This window comes from Lithobates pipiens, unplaced genomic scaffold, assembly GCF_037356315.1.
Source record: "Lithobates pipiens isolate NorthernLeopardFrog02 unplaced genomic scaffold, aLitPip1_a1.2 Scaffold_22, whole genome shotgun sequence".
Lineage (NCBI taxonomy): Eukaryota > Metazoa > Chordata > Amphibia > Anura > Ranidae > Lithobates > Lithobates pipiens.
The window spans coordinates 389,048-408,995 of record NW_027507784.1 but is presented as its reverse complement, the minus strand read 5'-3'; the positions used below and the strand labels follow the sequence as shown (position 1 = coordinate 408,995).

At 48.8% G+C, this 19,948-nt stretch overlaps 1 protein-coding gene across 1 annotated transcript in view; it reads right to left on the bottom strand.

Moving 5' to 3' along the window:
* Positions 1–19,325, bottom strand: part of ARMC5 (armadillo repeat containing 5) — a 47,430-nt gene extending 28,105 nt beyond the window's left edge. The window contains 6 exon segments of the mRNA XM_077494019.1: positions 5,561–6,000; positions 6,002–6,130; positions 8,168–8,984; positions 11,257–11,364; positions 17,630–17,660; positions 18,998–19,325. Coding sequence (XP_077350145.1) covers positions 5,561–6,000; positions 6,002–6,130; positions 8,168–8,984; positions 11,257–11,364; positions 17,630–17,660; positions 18,998–19,273 — 1,801 coding nt within the window. The 5' untranslated portion in view covers positions 19,274–19,325.
* Positions 19,326–19,948: the final 623 nt, after the last annotated feature.

Sequence of the window (19,948 nt, the reverse complement as noted above, 5' to 3'; positions counted from 1 at the left end):
GGATCCTGGCTGTATACAATGTATTATATAACGGATCCTGGATGTATACAATTATATAATGGATCCTGGATGTATACAATGTATTATATAACGGATCCTGGATGTATACAATGCATTATATAACGGATCCTGGCTGTATACAATGTATTATATAACGGATCCTGGATGTATACAATGCATTATATAACGGATCCTGGCTGTATATAATGTATTATATAACGGATCCTGGATGTATACAATTATATAATGGATCCTGGATGTATACAATGCATTATATAACGGATCCTGGATGTATACAATGCATTATATAACGGATCCTGGCTGTATATAATGTATTATATAACGGATCCTGGATGTATACAATTATATAATGGATCCTGGATGTATACAATGTATTATATAACGGATCCTGGATGTATATAATGTATTATATAACGGATCCTGGCTGTATACAATGTATTATATAACGGATCCTGGATGTATACAATGCATTATATAACGGATCCTGGATGTATACAATGCATTATATAACGGATCCTGGCTGTATACAATGTATTATATAACGGATCCTGGCTGTATACAATGTATTATATAACGGATCCTGGATGTATACAATGCATTATATAACGGATCCTGGCTGTATACAATGTATTATATAACGGATCCTGGATGTATACAATGTATTATATAACGGATCCTGGCTGTATACAATGTATTATATAACGGATCCTGGATGTATACAATGCATTATATAACGGATCCTGGCTGTATACAATGTATTATATAACGGATCCTGGATGTATATAATGTATTATATAACGGATCCTGGCTGTATACAATGTATTATATAACGGATCCTGGCTGTATATAATGTATTATATAACGGATCCTGGATGTATATAATGTATTATATAACGGATCCTGGATGTATACAATGTATTATATAACGGATCCTGACTGTATACAATGCATTATATAACGGATCCTGGATGTATACAATGTATTATATAACAGATCCTGGATGTATACAATGCATTATATAACGGATCCTGGATGTATACAATGTATTATATAACGGATCCTGGCTGTATATAATGTATTATATAACGGATCCTGGATGTATACAATGCATTATATAATGGATCCTGGATGTATATAATGTATTATATAACGGATCCTGGATGTATACAATGCATTATATAACGGATCCTGGATGTATATAATGTATTATATAACGGATCCTGGATGTATACAATGCATTATATAACGGATCCTGGATGTATATAATGTATTATATAACGGATCCTGGATGTATACAATGCATTATATAATGGATCCTGGATGTATATAATGTATTATATAACGGATCCTGGATGTATACAATGCATTATATAATGGATCCTGGATGTATATAATGTATTATATAACGGATCCTGGATGTATACAATGTATTATATAACGGATCCTGGATGTATACAATGTATTATATAATGGATCCTGGATGTATACAATGTATTATATAACGGATCCTGGATGTATACAATGTATTATATAACGGATCCTGGCTGTATATAATGTATTATGTAACGGATCCTGGATGTATACAATGTATTATATAACGGATCCTGGATGTATACAATGCATTATATAATGGATCCTGGATGTATATAATGTATTATATAACGGATCCTGGATGTATATAATGTATTATATAACGGATCCTGGATGTATACAATGCATTATATAACGGATCCTGGATGTATACAATGCATTATATAATGGATCCTGGATGTATATAATGTATTATATAACGGATCCTGGATGTATACAATGTATTATATAACGGATCCTGGATGTATACAATGTATTATATAATGGATCCTGGATGTATACAATGCATTATATAACGGATCCTGGATGTATATAATGTATTATATAACGGATCCTGGATGTATACAATGCATTATATAACGGATCCTGGATGTATACAATGCATTATATAATGGATCCTGGATGTATATAATGTATTATATAACGGATCCTGGATGTATACAATGTATTATATAACGGATCCTGGATGTATACAATGTATTATATAATGGATCCTGGATGTATACAATGCATTATATAACGGATCCTGGATGTATATAATGTATTATATAACGGATCCTGGATGTATACAATTATATAACGGATCCTGGATGTATACAATGTATTATATAATGGATCCTGGATGTATACAATGTATTATATAACAGATCCTGGATGTATACAATGTATTATATAATGGATCCTGGATGTATACAATGTATTATATAATGGATCCTGGATGTATACAATGTATTATATAACAGATCCTGGATGTATACAATGTATTATATAATGGATCCTGGATGTATACAATGTATTATATAACGGATCCTGGATGTATACAATGTATTATATAACGGATCCTGGCTGTATACAATGTATTATATAACGGATCCTGGATGTATATAATGTATTATATAACGGATCCTGGATGTATACAATGTATTATATAACGGATCCTGGCTGTATACAATGTATTATATAACGGATCCTGGCTGTATATAATGTATTATATAACGGATCCTGGCTGTATACAATGTATTATATAATGGATCCTGGCTGTATACAATGTATTATATAACAGATCCTGGATGTATACAATGTATTATATAACGGATCCTGGCTGTATATAATGTATTATATAACGGATCCTGGATGTATACAATTATATAACGGATCCTGGATGTATACAATTATATAACGGATCCTGGATGTATACAATGTATTATATAACGGATCCTGGATGTATACAATGTATTATATAACGGATCCTGGATGTATATAATGTATTATATAACGGATCCTGGATGTATACAATGTATTATATAACGGATCCTGGATGTATATAATGTATTATATAATGGATCCTGGATGTATACAATGTATTATATAATGGATCCTGGATGTATATAATGTATTATATAACGGATCCTGGATGTATACAATGCATTATATAACGGATCCTGGATGTATACAATGTATTATATAATGGATCCTGGATGTATATAATGTATTATATAACGGATCCTGGATGTATACAATGTATTATATAACGGATCCTGGATGTATACAATGCATTATATAATGGATCCTGGATGTATACAATGTATTATATAACGGATCCTGGCTGTATACAATGTATTATATAACGGATCCTGGATGTATACAATGCATTATATAACGGATCCTGGATGTATACAATGTATTATATAATGGATCCTGGATGTATATAATGTATTATATAACGGATCCTGGATGTATACAATGTATTATATAACGGATCCTGGATGTATATAATGTATTATATAACGGATCCTGGATGTATACAATGTATTATATAACGGATCCTGGATGTATACAATGTATTATATAACGGATCCTGGATGTATACAATGTATTATATAACGGATCCTGGATGTATACAATGTATTATATAATGGATCCTGGATGTATATAATGTATTATATAACGGATCCTGGATGTATACAATGTATTATATAACGGATCCTGGATGTATACAATGTATTATATAACGGATCCTGGATGTATACAATGTATTATATAACGGATCCTGGATGTATACAATTATATAACGGATCCTGGATGTATACAATGTATTATATAATGGATCCTGGATGTATACAATGCATTATATAATGGATCCTGGATGTATATAATGTATTATATAACGGATCCTGGATGTATACAATGCATTATATAACGGATCCTGGATGTATACAATGTATTATATAACGGATCCTGGATGTATATAATGTATTATATAACGGATCCTGGATGTATACAATGTATTATATAACGGATCCTGGATGTATACAATGCATTATATAATGGATCCTGGATGTATATAATGTATTATATAACGGATCCTGGATGTATACAATGTATTATATAACGGATCCTGGATGTATACAATGCATTATATAATGGATCCTGGATGTATACAATGCATTATATAACGGATCCTGGCTGTATACAATGTATTATATAATGGATCCTGGATGTATATAATGTATTATATAACGGATCCTGGATGTATACAATGTATTATATAACGGATCCTGGCTGTATATAATGTATTATATAATGGATCCTGGATGTATACAATGCATTATATAACGGATCCTGGATGTATACAATGTATTATATAACGGATCCTGGATGTATATAATGTATTATATAACGGATCCTGGATGTATACAATGTATTATATAACGGATCCTGGATGTATACAATGTATTATATAACGGATCCTGGATGTATACAATGTATTATATAACGGATCCTGGATGTATACAATGTATTATATAATGGATCCTGGATGTATATAATGTATTATATAACGGATCCTGGATGTATACAATGCATTATATAACGGATCCTGGATGTATACAATTATATAACGGATCCTGGATGTATACAATGTATTATATAACAGATCCTGGCTGTATACAATGTATTATATAACAGATCCTGGATGTATACAATGCATTATATAACGGATCCTGGATGTATATAATGTATTATATAACGGATCCTGGATGTATACAATTATATAACGGATCCTGGATGTATACAATTATATAACGGATCCTGGATGTATACAATGTATTATATAACAGATCCTGGCTGTATACAATGTATTATATAACAGATCCTGGATGTATACAATGTATTATATAACGGATCCTGGATGTATACAATGTATTATATAACGGATCCTGGCTGTATACAATGTATTATATAACGGATCCTGGATGTATACAATGTATTATATAACGGATCCTGGCTGTATACAATGTATCTTTCGCTCCATTCAGAAGGAAAAGAAAACACACGGACGGGCTGCACAGTGACTGATCACTTTGAGAGCCAATCAGAGGCCATCACAACGGTCATGTGACCAGATACCGGAAGTCCCGGGTCCCGATCGTTAGTACGAGACCCGGGACTCTCAGTGAGTACGCTCCCAGCACATCTATATGGTCTATACCCCCTGGACATTGCATATATCTGTTAATGTTGATCAAGGGGTTAAACTTTTTTCAGTTTTTTTTTCATCCCCCTAGAACACTAGGAAAACGGCAAGGCATGCTGGGAGTGGGAAGGGTTATATAACACTGGCCACTTCCCTTTGTTTGCCAAATTGTTGTGTCCCAATCCTCCTGTAAGCTGCAGTATAACCCAAAGTTCACGGAATCTGGTGTCCCCCTCCCCCCCCCCCCCCCCCGGGAACAAAAAAGAGTAAACAAGTTTTTCCAGGACTTCAATAGTAAGGCAGAGCCCTGGACCCAGCATGCAGGTAATGCGTTCCGAATTCACTTCCCAATCGGCATGCTTGTTCCAGGACTACGGCTGAGAAAGCAGTAAAGTCAGGCAAGCAGTATTGTTGGCAGGAAGTCAGAAGCCCCCAATTCTTCCCCCTCCCCCATCATTCCTCCCTCCCTCTTACCAAGTTTTCTGGCTCTTCGGGGGCGTCGGCTCCTCTCCTTCTCATCTCCGTCTGGAGACTCCTGAAGAAGCAATCTTGCTCGCAACGTGCAAATGCCGCCGGTCCGGATGAAAGCTTGCAGGCACAGCGGGTCACAGGTCAGACGTTGCAGAATACGAGCGGCTTGATCCGAGGGCTTGGGGTGGCGGGTGACATAAGTCAGGAGCCCCTTTAATACCGGAGGAGAGACCAAACAAGAGGAGGAATCCGACAGCTGAGAGAAACGGGAAAGGAGAAGCAAGACTGGGAACTCCGGCCCATAGACTACAGAGGGGGCCGGAGATGGGGGCCCCAGAAGGGAGGGGGAGGCAAAGATTTCTTTTATGGGCGATTGGCAGGACTGTTTAGAGGGGGAAGAAAAGCTGAGCTGGCCGGACACTGGTGTCCTCTTCTGGAGAGACCTTCTGGCTCCCTTTCCCCGGAGGAGAAATCATCGCCCTGGCGGGGTCCTCTCGGTTCTCCCGCTCCACGATCGATTCCAGAGGTAAGTCGTCCAGACTGGTGATGTAACCTTCCGATAAGAGCCAAGATCTGCAAGAAAGAGACCGTCAGGTGAAAACAGACAATGTGGAGGAGGGGAGGAAGTCTCAGATCTCATGCATAGAACGGAGGAAGTGTTCAGGGATACGGGGGGCCGGGAGATGGGGGCCAGCAGATGGGGGGACGGCTGGACACCACATAAATATGAACAGACTTAAAAAGAGAACCTGTACTTTCTGCTGGCACTCGTGTACGAGAAAAATTATCACCGCTTAATACATGGGACAGGCTGTGTGGTTTCCTCCTCAGATCCCCCCCCGGATTCTCTCCTCACTCCTCGATTCTCCACCTCTGAGTTGGTGAATGGGGGGGGGGGGGGGGGAGGTGAATTCTGACCCCGATAACTGCCCATTTCTGTGTCATTCTATGAGGATTCTCAGTGTGCGGAGATCATCGGCGGGAGAACAAACTCAAACACTCCTCCCCCGATTATCACTGCTTCATAAACTGTTTATAGGCTGTGATCAGCGGCGATCCTCTGGGATCCTCGGGGATCACTGCTTCATAAACGGACACCCAGGCCCATCAGTGACATCCTCCCAGGATAGAGCCATGAAGGAGGCCGTACACCATGGAGCCAAGGAAGACTGAGGGTGACAGACTCTAGAAGAGGGCAAAGTGTCAGATACCTCAGGGGGCGGCACTGCAGGCAGCAGGATCATTATACGGTACTGTATATGGCTAAGTCTGGGGTGGCTCCGGGTACCGTATACGGCTAAGTGTGGGGCGGCTCCAGGTACTGTATACGGCTAAGTCTGGGGTGGCTCCGGGTACTGTATACGGCTAAGTCTGGGGTGGCTCCAGGTACTGTATACGACTAAGTCTGGGGTGGCTCCAGGTACTGTATACGACTAAGTCTGGGGTGGCTCCAGGTACTGTATACGGCTAAGTCTGGGGTGGCTCCGGGTACTGTATACGGCTAAGTCTGGGGTGGCTCCGGGTACTGTATACGGGTAAGTCTGGGGTGGCTCTGGGTACTGTATACGGCTAAGTCGGGGATGGCTCCGGGTACTGTATACGGGTAAGTCTGGGGTGGCTCTGGGTACCGTATACGGCTAAGTGTGGGGCGGCTCCAGGTACTGTATACGGCTAAGTCTGGGGTGGCTCCAGGTACTGTATACGGCTAAGTCTGGGGTGGCTCCAGGTACTGTATACGACTAAGTCTGGGGTGGCTCCAGGTACTGTATACGGATAAGTCTGGGGTGGCTCCAGGTACTGTATACGGCTAAGTCTGGGGTGGCTCCAGGTACTGTATACGGCTAAGTCTGGGGTGGCTCCGGGTACTGTATACGGGTAAGTCTGGGGTGGCTCTGGGTACTGTATACGGCTAAGTCGGGGATGGCTCCGGGTACTGTATACGGGTAAGTCTGGGGTGGCTCTGGGTACTGTATACGGCTAAGTCTGGGGTGGCTCCGGGTACCGTATACAGCTAAGTCTGGGGTGGCTCTGGGTACTGTATACGGGCAAGTCTGGGGTGGCTCTGGGTACTGTATACGGGTAAGTCTGGGGTGGCTCTGGGTACTGTATACGGGTAAGTCTGGGGTGGCTCTGGGTACTGTATACGGGTAAGTCTGGGGTGGCTCTGGGTACTGTATACGGGTAAGTCTGGGGTGGCTCTGGGTACTGTATACGGGTAAGTCTGGGGTGGCTCTGGGTACTGTATACGGGTAAGTCTGGGGTGGCTCCGGGTACTGTATACGGGTAAGTCTGGGGTGGCTCTGGGTACTGTATACGGCTAAGTCTGGGGTGGCTCTGGGTACTGTATACGGGTAAGTCGGGGATCCTCACAAACCTAGGTCACACCTAGTGCTGTGCCCAGAGCTCTGAACCTGGAAAGATCTCTGCAGCCAACCTAACCCATACACAATGCAGAGCCTTAAGACCTCACTCCAGGCTGGTCCCACAATGTCCAGTCCAGTGGGGTCCAGCACTCCAAAGTCCACCTTGATGGGGGTCTTTGTCTTTTATAGCCCCCCCCCCCCCCCCCCCCATGGCAAACCTACAAGAAGACATATGGGGGAATCCTACCTTAGGCTCTCCTCGGATGAGCCTCCTTGTTCTCTCTTTTTTATCGGCTCTTGTGGGAAGTCATAAGAAGTAGATCCTTTCTCCTCCTCCTCATCAGGGGCTTCCATCGGGGTCTTCCCGCATGGCCTCTCTTCAGCAGCCCACGTACATTCCTCCAATCGTTCAGCTAACACAAGTGTCAGGCCACTAGAGACTAGGAAAGACAGAGCGGCGTTGTCATAGCAATAATAAAGAAATGCCACTATGATGCGATAGTGAACAGATCGATACTGCAAGCTGCGCAGCAATTCTAAGAGAAGTTCCAAGCCGCCATGTTCCCGCACCCGGACACGATTCACCGCTTCACGGCAACAAAAGCACAGAGCTTTGACCACGGGGAGGCAACGGGTTGGTGCTTGCCGGACAGCAGTGGCTTCTGTGATCAGCAGCTTGATGAGCCCCGCATTGCCCAGGATCGGCCTCAATGCCCCCTGGACACAAAGATTACATAAAGTCCCAAACGCCGCCTGACGTACAGCCGCCTTCCCTTGCTCTTCACCGGCCAACGTCACCAAGGTCGGCACGGCCGGATTCAGGGCTGCTGCACATTCCAGCGAGCATCCGCGGCTCAGCTCACAGACGGCGCGCACCGCTTCACAAACCACAACGGGGTGAGGAGAGCTAAGCATCTGAACACACGGGGCCAGGCCTCCCTGCTGGCAAATGGACAGTCTATGTGCTGGAGAATCACCCAGAATACGTAAAGCCCGCAGACAGCTCTGCAAACATCCCCCGTCCTGAGAATTCTGCAAGATCTGCACCAAGGACGACACCGCACCTACAGGGAGGAGAAGAGCGAGAAGAGTCAGAAGAGGCGAGAAGAGCGAGAAGAGCGAGAAGAGCGAGAAGAGCGAGAAGAGCGAGAAGAGCCAGAAGAGCGAGAAGGTTCAGCAGAAAGTCCATTGTAGTGACACAAAAACACTGGATGTCTGCACCATTGCCATGGCTCAATTCTAGAAGAGGAAGGGCTCCTTCACACATGTGGCCCTGGACAGACGCTCCATTCACCTCTATGGAGCGACGGATGTCAGCAGTGACATGTCCGCTAAATCCAGACGGATGGAAACCCTACCTTCCCTCTGTCTGGCGGATCTGATTTCATCCGATCTCCCCATAGAGGAGAGCGGAGCTCCGACAGGTCCATCCCTGCAATGTGAGAGGAGACGAGCCCGTCATCCACCGACTCAGTGGGGATCAACAGATTGATCCCTGCTGAGCAAGAGGAGTCCATCAAATGTGTGAAAGAGCCCCAAATCCTGCACTATCACCAATCATTTCTCCGAGGGCAATAACCAGTGCCTCCCATCTGTCCGTGGCCTTCCCCCGCGCCTCCCGTCTCTCCGCGGCCTTCCCCCGCGCCTCCCGTCTCTCCGCGGCCTTCCCCCGCGCCTCCCGTCTCTCCGCGGCCTTCCCCCGCGCCTCCAGTCTCTCCGCGGCCTTCGCCCGCGCCTCCCCGCGGCCTTCCCCCGCGCCTCCCGTCTCTCCGCGGCCTTCCCCCGCGCCTCCCGTCTCTCCGCGGCCTTCCCCCGCGCCTCCCGTCTCTCCGCGGCCTTCCCCCGCGCCTCCCGTCTCTCCGCGGCCTTCCCCCGCGCCTCCCGTCTCTCCGCGGCCTTCCCCCGCGCCTCCCGTCTCTCCGCGGCCTTCCCACGCGCCTCCCGTCTCTCCGCGGCCTTCCCACGCGCCTCCCGTCTCTCCGCGGCCTTCCCACGCGCCTCCCGTCTCTCCGCGGCCTTCCCACGCGCCTCCCGTCTCTCCGCGGCCTTCCCCCGCGCCTCCCGTCTCTCCGCGGCCTTCCCACGCGCCTCCCGTCTCTCCGCGGCCTTCCCACGCGCCTCCCGTCTCTCCGCGGCCTTCCCACGCGCCTCCCGTCTCTCCGCGGCCTTCCCCCGCGCCTCCCGTCTCTCCGCGGCCTTCCCCCGCGCCTCCAGTCTCTCCGCGGCCTTCCCCCGCGCCTCCCGTCTCTCCGCGGCCTTCCCCCGCGCCTCCCGTCTCTCCGCGGCCTTCCCCCGCGCCTCCCGTCTCTCCGCGGCCTTCCCCCGCGCCTCCCGTCTCTCCGCGGCCTTCCCCCGCGCCTCCCGTCTCTCCGCGGCCTCCCGTCTCTCCGCGGCCTCCCGTCTCTCCGCGGCCTCCCGTCTCTCCGCGGCCTCCCGTCTCTCCGCGGCCTCCCGTCTCTCCGGGGGTTTGGTGTGCTTTCGGCAATCATCAATTAATCATAAAATGATTGGTTGATTGTTTTTTTTCCCCATTGATGACTGAAAACACACAGAACACCAGATTACAGACATGGGGGTAGCTCAGGGTTTACCCTTTTATATACACATTTAGACCCAGGACAAAGGAATCCCTGACAAGGATTAGGGGGTCACATGCTTCAGTCTTTATTTCCTCTCCGGTAGGCTACCAATGATGGCACAGCCAGATTCAATGCCCCATCATTGGTGTTCCCAGGAGGAATAGCGCCCCATCATTGGTGTTCCCGGGAGGAATAGTGCCCCATCATTGGTGTTCCTGGGAGGAATAGTGCCCCATCATTGGTGTTCCCGGGAGGAATAGCGCCCCATCATTGGTGTTCCCGGGAGGAATAGCGCCCCATCATTGGTGTTCCCGGGAGGAATAGCGCCCCATCATTGGTGTTCCCGGGAGGAATAGTGCCCCATCATTGGTGTTCCCGGGAGGAATAGCGCCCCATCATTGGTGTTCCCGGGAGGAATAGTGCCCCATCATTGGTGTTCCCGGGAGGAATAGCGCCCCATCATTGGTGTTCCCGGGAGGAATAGTGCCCCATCATTGGTGTTTTATTCTGCAGTTTGAGTAACACTCAGTTTTTTCATTATTAATTTTTAAATAAATGGAAAAAAAATGGCATATTGCTTTTTTTTTTTTTTTTTTTTATGATTTTATCCGATTAGTTGATTATGAAAATCGTTAGTTGCAGCCCTACTTTATTCACTAAAGGTTTTCTAGTGTAGATTTCATTTATTTGGGCAGCGCTATCAGATATTTATTGTTTTATCACAGCCACATTCTGCTGCTCCCCACAATCAGCTCACCGGATTCATGAATGATTTGGTTGTTTTGGTAGTCCACAGCCAGGTTCCCGAGAGCCCGACACACCCGGTTCCATATGGAATCGATGCAAACCGACTTCAGAATAGAAACTGCAAGAAAAAAAAAAAATACAAATAAATGGTCGTCCTTTATTTATCACATCGTATGATAAGACATTCCAGAGCATTGCTGGCCTATAGCAGAGCGCCAAGGGAAGCCGGCCTACAGCAGAGCGCCAAGGGAAGCCGGCCTACAGCAGAGCGCCAAGGGAAGCCGGCCTACAGCAGAGCGCCAAGGGAAGCCGGCCTACAGCAGAGCGCCAAGGGAAGCCGGCCTACAGCAGAGCGCCAAGGGAAGCCGGCCTACAGCAGAGCGCCAAGGGAAGCCGGCCTACAGCAGAGCGCCAAGGGAAGCCGGCCTACAGCAGAGCGCCAAGGGAAGCCGGCCTACAGCAGAGCGCCAAGGGAAGCCGGCCTACAGCAGAGCGCCAAGGGAAGCCGGCCTACAGCAGAGCGACAAGGGAAGCCGGCCTACAGCAGAGCGACAAGGGAAGCCGGCCTACAGCAGAGCGACAAGGGAAGCCGGCCTACAGCAGAGCGCCAAGGGAAGCCGGCCTACAGCAGAGCGCCAAGGGAAGCCGGCCTACAGCAGAGCGCCAAGGGAAGCCGGCCTACAGCAGAGCGCCAAGGGAAGCCGGCCTACAGCAGAGCGCCAAGGGAAGCCGGCCTACAGCAGAGCGCCAAGGGAAGCCGGCCTACAGCAGAGCGCCAAGGGAAGCCGGCCGACAGCAGAGCGCCAAGGGAAGCCGGCCTACAGCAGAGCGCCAAGGGAAGCCGGCCTACAGCAGAGCGCCAAGGGAAGCCGGCCGACAGCAGAGCGCCAAGGGAAGCCGGCCTATCCCAGTCACCATCCTTGGAGGGAGGAGGAAGGAATAATTTGCTTATAGGAGAAGATTATAATTTCCACCACAGAATTGGCGCCAGAAAGGAGGCCAACAGAACTTCTTAATTTAGTGGACCACGAGGGGGAAAAAAGACATCCAGAACCAGCAAAGCGCCGGCCCATGGTAAGACAACCACACTGCGTAGTTTTAACATTTCCGCTGTTCTGTGTTGGGATTTTGGTTCTGCCCGCTGTATGGGGCAAGTTCTGCGAGGCAAAATAATCTTTTGTTTTTGTCGTCGCTTTCTGTATAATGGCGGGACTTTAATTGCAGGTTATATATTTGTCATTGTAAGTAGGTCTATTAATTGGAGAAGCACCTATATATAAATCCTCTATAGGTCCCATTTAATACAAAGCTAAAAAAAAGTGTATGACGTGTATGACGGAGACCATATGCTAAAATGGCTGCTGCATATGTAATTGGCCATGTGGCTGAGGGGGGGGTGCAACCAGTATTGCTGATGGTCCTGTGCATCTGTTGACCTTCCAACTTTCAGAGCTAAGTATTGTTTGTATTTAGGAACAGGAGTATATGTTTAACCACTTGTGCGCCCCCCACTCGCTCCCCGAGCCGATGCAAGTGCCTGGCGGTCTCGATCACCGCCGAGCTCCCGCGATCGATCGGGGCACACGGAGAACCGGGAGCTGTGTGTGTGTAGACAGTTTCCGGTTCTCTGAGCAGTGAACTGATACAGAGTATGAACAGTGATCTGTTAGTTTCCCTGCAGTCCCCTCCCCCCCCCCCCCCCCTTCAGTTAGAACACTCCCTAGGACACATTAACCCCTTCACTGTCAGTGACATTTTTACATTAATCAATGCAATTTTAAATCGCACTGATCGCTGTATTAAATGACAATGGTCCCAAAAACGTGTCAAAATTGTCCGGCGCGTCTGCCACGTCAGTCATGAGAAAAATCACTGTTCACCATTACAAGCAAAAAAAAAAAAAAAAATGTAATAAAAATGCCATAAAACTATCCCCTATTTTGTTTTTACCAAAAATCTGTAGAAGAACACGTATCGGCCTAAACTGAGGGGAAAAAAAAAAAGTTGTTTATTTTTATATATTTTTTTGGGGATATTATAGCAAAAAGTAAAAAATAATGTGTTTTTTTTTTCAAAATGGTCTCTTTTTTTGTTTGTAGCACAAAAAATAAAAACCGCCGAGGTGATCGAATACCAATAAAAAAAAGCTCTATTTATTGGGAAAAAAGGACGCCAATTTTGTTTGGGAACCACGTCGCACGACCGCGCAATTGTCAGTTAAAGCGACGCAGTGCCGAATTGCAAACAAGTGCTCTGGTCTTTGGCCAACCAAATGGTCCGGGGCTGAAAGTGGTTAAACACGTTGTGTGAATCTAGAAGAATCCCCATTAGGGACAGGAAAAGAGGGGTCTGTATAAAGGCTCTGAGAGTCCAATTCAGCCATTCCCACTCTATATCCTTCTCTGAGGGATCAGTTATCAGAACCCCCTGTAGGTGAAACCGTATATGTTAGTTCACTATCAAAACCCCCCCCCCAATATACACCCGCTCTCCACCCCCCCCAATATACATCCACTCTCCCCCCCAATATACACCCGCTCTCCACCCCCCAATATACATCCACTCTCCCCCCCCCAATATACACCCGCTCTCCACCCCCCCAATATACACCCGCTCTCCACCCGGGGGCTTATGCAGTCCGGGTACAATTTGAGGGTGCCCCCAATGCAGACGCAGAAAGGACCCCGGGGGAGAGGGGTGTCCCCTTTACTTCCTCAGAGATCAGGAACATTCTAACTGAACTGCCAGACTATAGGAGGAATCGGCGGGGGGGGGGGGGGGGGTTCACGAGAATGTTTGGTCAGAACCGGTTCCGGAATGAGCGGAACGGACTGGGCCAGAGTTCTATGGGCTATAAAAGGAGATGAAGTGGCGGAGGCTGGAATGTCTGGTTGTAGCATCACCACACATGAGCAGACGACATCGGGGGGGTAAAGAGTTTTGGAAGGCCCTTCTAGGAAAGCTTCCGGAAGCGGATGGTGCAACCTCTACCATGGAAGTAATGAAGTCAGAATCCTGGAGAAGAATGCAGATCTGGAGGGTGGTGCCAATGTACCCCCCGAGGGACAAAACCTTCCCGCCATTCATCTCATGTTAACAGACAGATTTTTAAGAGGGAATCCATAGAATAATGTGGGAGCGGGCATTAGCCAGACCCCAATGTCATGAAATGTCTATCCTGCCATCCTATCCACTCTCTAGAGCAGGGATCCTCAAATCCAGTCCTCAGGCCCCCCCAACAGGTCATGTTTTCCGGTTTTCCATTATTTTTCACAGGTGATTTGATCAGTTTCACTGCCTTAGCAATTACCACAGCCGTTTCATCTGAGGGAAATCCTGAAAACATGACCTGTTGGGGGGGCCTGAGGACTGGATTTGAGAAACACTGCTCTAGAGGGACGTGGATGGGAAAAAGCAGGACAAGACATGGAAGGTTTTTGTCTCACAAGCACTCAGAGGCCGGAGACACGACGGAGGAGACCCATCATTAGAGCTGTGGAAGGGAAGGACAATTAAAACAAAGGAAGAAATCCGCAGGACCTCGGGGGGGGGGGGGGGGGGGCAGTTTATGGCAGAGGACCCAACAACACAAGTTGCAGGGATGGCAGGAAATGACTGACCCGTCGTTGGCCAATCGGTATCAGCCCCACATCAATCTGTATGTTAAAGAACTTGAATATCCTCTCCATACCGGCGCGGCCCACACAGTTCTATGAGCTAAAAGATATTAAAGGCAAAAGTTCCCTTTTTGGGAGAAACCCCCCCCCAACCACACTGGTCAGGTGTTACAAAGGACACAACCTCTCCATTGTAGGCTGGGGCCACACACAGGGGCCGACAAGTCTGTATCTGGTATGGGAGGAGAGCGAAGAAAGGGGCGGGGCTTTGAATGAAGCGCGTGGTTACAATAGAGTAGTTTGGTGATCATGATAGGGATTTATTGATTGCCAAAATATACACAACACGGCACCACACCACCACCGCACAAACTCCAGTAAGTTAACTTGCATGTGGTATGGGGTGTTTAATTCTACCCCTGCCCATATGTGTGTGTTTACTCCATTATCTAAAATTTACACCAATATTTTTATTTTTAGGTACATCAAGTGCCGGCTCCCGACGAGTGGCCTTCTAGCCACGAAATGCATAGAGCTGCCATACAATCTGATACTTGTCTATACCCAGATAGCTTTGCTAGCTAACCTTTAATATCCCATATAAGGATCCAAGAGGCCCGAGGCTCTGCAGGCATTACCTTGTATAATGGTTTTACCTTAAAGCGGGATTCCACCCTAAAGTGGAACCTCCGCTGATCGGATCCCCCCCCCCCCCCCTCCGGTGTCACAATTGACACCTTTCAGGGGGGAGGGGGGTGGAGATACCTGTCAAAGACAGGTATTTTCACCCACTTCCGGGCATAGACTCCCGTGGGAGTCTACGCCATTTCCTGCCCTGCCGCGCTGTCTGCTGGGACACACACGGGTCCCAGTGACAGCGCGGAGATTTCCTATTGCGCGGCGCGGCTCGCGCATGCGCAGTAGGGAACCGGGAAGTGAAGCCGATTCGCTTCACTTCCTGATTCCCTCACCTAGAATGGTGGCGGCAGCAGCCGAGGGCCGAGCGATCGAACCCGGGACAGGTGAGGGTCCATTTATTAAAAGTCAGCAGCTGTAGTATTTATAGCTGCTGGCTTTTAATATTTTTTTTTGGGTGGAATCCCTCTTTAAATGCGTTTTTGGTGTACTTTGGAAGATGATTGCTTTGCCATTATGTGTGTACTCGAGTTATAATCAAGATCTATTGCTCTACTCATACACTATTTTAATGTATTTGTACATCTTATACCTTGTTTGTATATTTTGGCAATCAATAAATCCCTATCATGATCACCAAACTACTCTATTGTAACCACGCGCTTCATTCAAAGCCCCGCCCCTGTGTAGGGATGGAAATATGTGACCTCACCAGGCCATACCTTCATTTAAAGTCCCTACCTCCAGTCCTCTGAGTCTGTATCTGGTATGGGGAAGGCGTTCCGCCATCTACTGGGAGATGGGATGTTGGAGGAAATACAGGCGGTTATTGGATGAACTCCAACAGGCGGAAGCCGCGGCCTTTCCCCCAAGATCGAGGCAGCGGAGATCTCCGCGGATTGCGGGGCGTGTGCCGATCTGAACACGGTGACCCGCTCGGATCACGGATCGGTGACGATCTGCTGCAACCCTACATGTGACCGTCAGCGCGATTCCCCTTGTGCAACTCTGACCGGCCCCTTCTACTTCTTATGCCGTACCCCCCCCCCCTCCCGTGTATAACGCAATCCCCCCAATGAAAGAGGGTCATGTGTCCCGGGGGAAATTGTCCTGGCATCTTACATGGCGGATGATCAGGAGGATCTGATGGCACCAGAGAGAAGGGAATTGTCCACCAACTCTGACCAGGTCTGGGCGTGGTCTCCTGGGCGTGGTCTCCTGGGCGTGGTCTCCTGCTTGGACGGGGGGGGGGGAGGGATTGAACGATTTCTCATCCATTGTGGACGGGATATTCGATGAAACCGTCATGGAGATCTCACAGAAACGACGACAGATCCATCCCCTTCTCTTACAGGAAGAGACGAAGACACGGACCACCATCATCATCATCATCATCATCATCACCATCATCATCATCATCATCTGCCGGCATCCGGGGGTTCCTGTGACTTGATAGGAAAGGATGGGGGATTCCGGGGACAACATTCAGGCCCATATGGATCCCTGAGAGGCGAAGCCGGATCTATAGCTACTGAAGGTCGGGATCCTGAAGGGTTTGGGAAAGTTAGGGGATTTTTATTTTCCATCGGATCGTGGTGGAAGGAAGTCGGGGGATATATACTCTATATATATATATATATATATACTCATGTTGTTTTTATTTCTATTCCTTCTATATGCTGTGATGAGGAGCTCCTGTTCCCTGATTGGACGAGTGACCAGCGCCCGAGCAGATGACCACATCTTCCTCACCGAGAGGATCGCAGCGATATTCCGCGAGTGGCGGCTCCCGTGCGCATGAGTGACGTCATCGCGGCTCCGGCGAATCACAGCACCGGAGCAGCGGGAGCCGGAAGTCACTCCCGGGATACATGGCAGCGGCGAAGATGAAGACGGAGGAGCGCTTCAGGGGCTTCGTTCTCAGGTAAGTTATACATAATGAGCTAGTATGCATACTAGCTCATTATGCCTTTGCCTTGCAGGGTGCATCCCCCCCCCCCCCTCGTGGGTTTACAATCACTTTAATGTGGATAAAATACACACAAAGGCTGAAGAATGAGGAAATGCCCCCCCCCCTCCCCCCATCCCCCCATCCCCCCACCTTCCATACAAACCAATAATAATACTTACTGAGAGCCGGAATCCCCCCGAGTTCTCGGACCTGAAATACAGAGCAGAGAACATGAGAGAGGCGGAGCCTCCAATCCCGCAGAGTATATAGAGGAGCGAGACACGCAATATACACATTACCCCAATGGCTGGCCAACTGACCCCCTCCCCCACCTGTCCGTCTATGACCCCTCCCCCTTTCACCTGTCCGTCTATGACCCCTCCCCCTTTCACCTGTCCGTCTATGACCCCTCCCCCTTTCACCTGTCCGTCTATGACCCCTCCCCCTTTCACCTGTCCGTCTATGACCCCTCCCCCTCTCACCTGTCCGTCTATGACCCCTCCCCCTCTCACCTGTCCGTCTATGACCCCTCCCCCTCTCACCTGTCCGTCTATGACCCCCTCCCCCTCTCACCTGTCCGTCTATGACCCCTCCCCCTCTCACCTGTCCGTCTATGACCCCCTCCCCCTTTCACCTGTCCGTCTATGACCCCTCCCCCCTTCACCTGTCCGTGTATGACCCCTCCCCCTCTCACCTGTCCGTCTATGACTCCTCCCCCCTCCCCTGTCTGTACATGACCCCTCCCCTCTCACCTGTTTGTATATGATCCCCTTGTGTATTGGGGGTGGGGTGAGGGGCGAGGTTCCGGTAGGGGGCGTGTCCTCACCTGTCTGTATATAACCCCTCCCCTCGTGTATTGGGGAGGGGTCCCGGTAGGAGGGGGCGTGTCCTCACTGTCTATATAATTCCTCCCCCTGTGTATTGGGGTGGGGTGAGGGGCGAGGTCCCAGTAGGGGGCGTGCCCTCACTGTATATAACCCCAACCCTCGTGTATTGGGGGCGGGGTCCCGGTAGGGGCGTGCCCTCACTGTGTATATATATATATATATATATATATAACCCCTCCCCTCGTGTATTGGGGCGGGGTCCCGGTAGGGGCGTGCCCTCACTGTGTATATATATATATATATATAACCCCTCCCCTCGTGTATTGGGGCGGGGTCCCGGTAGGGGCGTGCCCTCACTGTGTATATATATATATATATATATATATATAACCCCTCCCCTCGTGTATTGGGGGCGGGGTCCCAGTAGGGGGCGTGCCCTCACTGTCTATATATATATAACCCCTCCCCTCGTGTATTGGGGGCGGGGTCCCAGTAGGGGGCGTGCCCTCACTGTCTATATATATATAACCCCTCCCCTCGTGTATTGGGGGCGGGGTCCCAGTAGGGGGCGTGCCCTCACTGTCTATATATATATAACCCCTCCCCTCGTGTATTGGGGGCGGGGTCCCAGTAGGGGGCGTGCCCTCACTGTCTATATATATATAACCCCTCCCCTCGTGTATTGGGGCGGGGTCCCGGTAGGAGGGGGCGTGTCCTCACCTGTACGCGGCTCCCGGGTTCGGTACATCCATTGGCCAGCAGGCTGAGGCCGAGTTCCAGGCCGCGGCGGGAACTTCCCAGGACGGCGGCCCCGGAGGGATCGGTCAGAAGATTGATGAGCATCGCGAGGCCCCCCGAACTCCGGAACCGCTCCGCCCCTCCGACCCGGGACACATACCGGCTGCGGAGCTCGCTCAGAGCACCACCGAGCCCCACCGGGTCCTCCGTGGCCGCCGCCAGAGCGGCCAAACATGACGAGAACGACGGTACGGCCATCTGTCACCGCAAAACTCACCGCGCATGCGCCGACTCCGCTCCCGTCTACCGCTGATGACGGCCAATACAGAGCTCCGCCCCCGCTGATGACGTCAGGGATGTCCCCCTTCGGACAGCGCATGCGCAACACTTATGCCGCACGTAACAGCAGAACAGCTGATTTTAGCATCATCTGTTCGTACAGCGAGGCGGCGCATGCGCAGAAGAGTCCCTAGAGCTATTCTCTTCTCTCAGGTTGTCCTTCTGCGCGCTCCCGCGGCGAGTTCACGTGCGGAGCTACAAGCAAAAGAATAAAACTTTCTTATTGGTGGATTTTTACTTTTCTTGTGGGAGCCACTTGTGCCAATCAGATACCACCACTGTGCCCGTCATATGCAGCCACTTGTACCAATCAAATGCAGCCACTTGTGCCCATCATTTGCAGCCATTTGTGCCCATCACAGGTCCCTGTTTCATGGAGCGGACGTGGTAGGTCCCTGTTGCATGGAGTGGGCTGGGTAGGTCCCCATTGCATGGAGTGGACGGGATTGGTCCCCATTGCATGGAGTGGGCTGGGTAGGTCCCTGTTGCATGGAGTGGACGGGGTTGGTCCCTGTTGCATGGAGTGGACGGGGTAGGTCCCTGTTGCATGGAGTGGACGGGGTAGGTCCCTGTTGCATGGAGTGGACAGGGTAG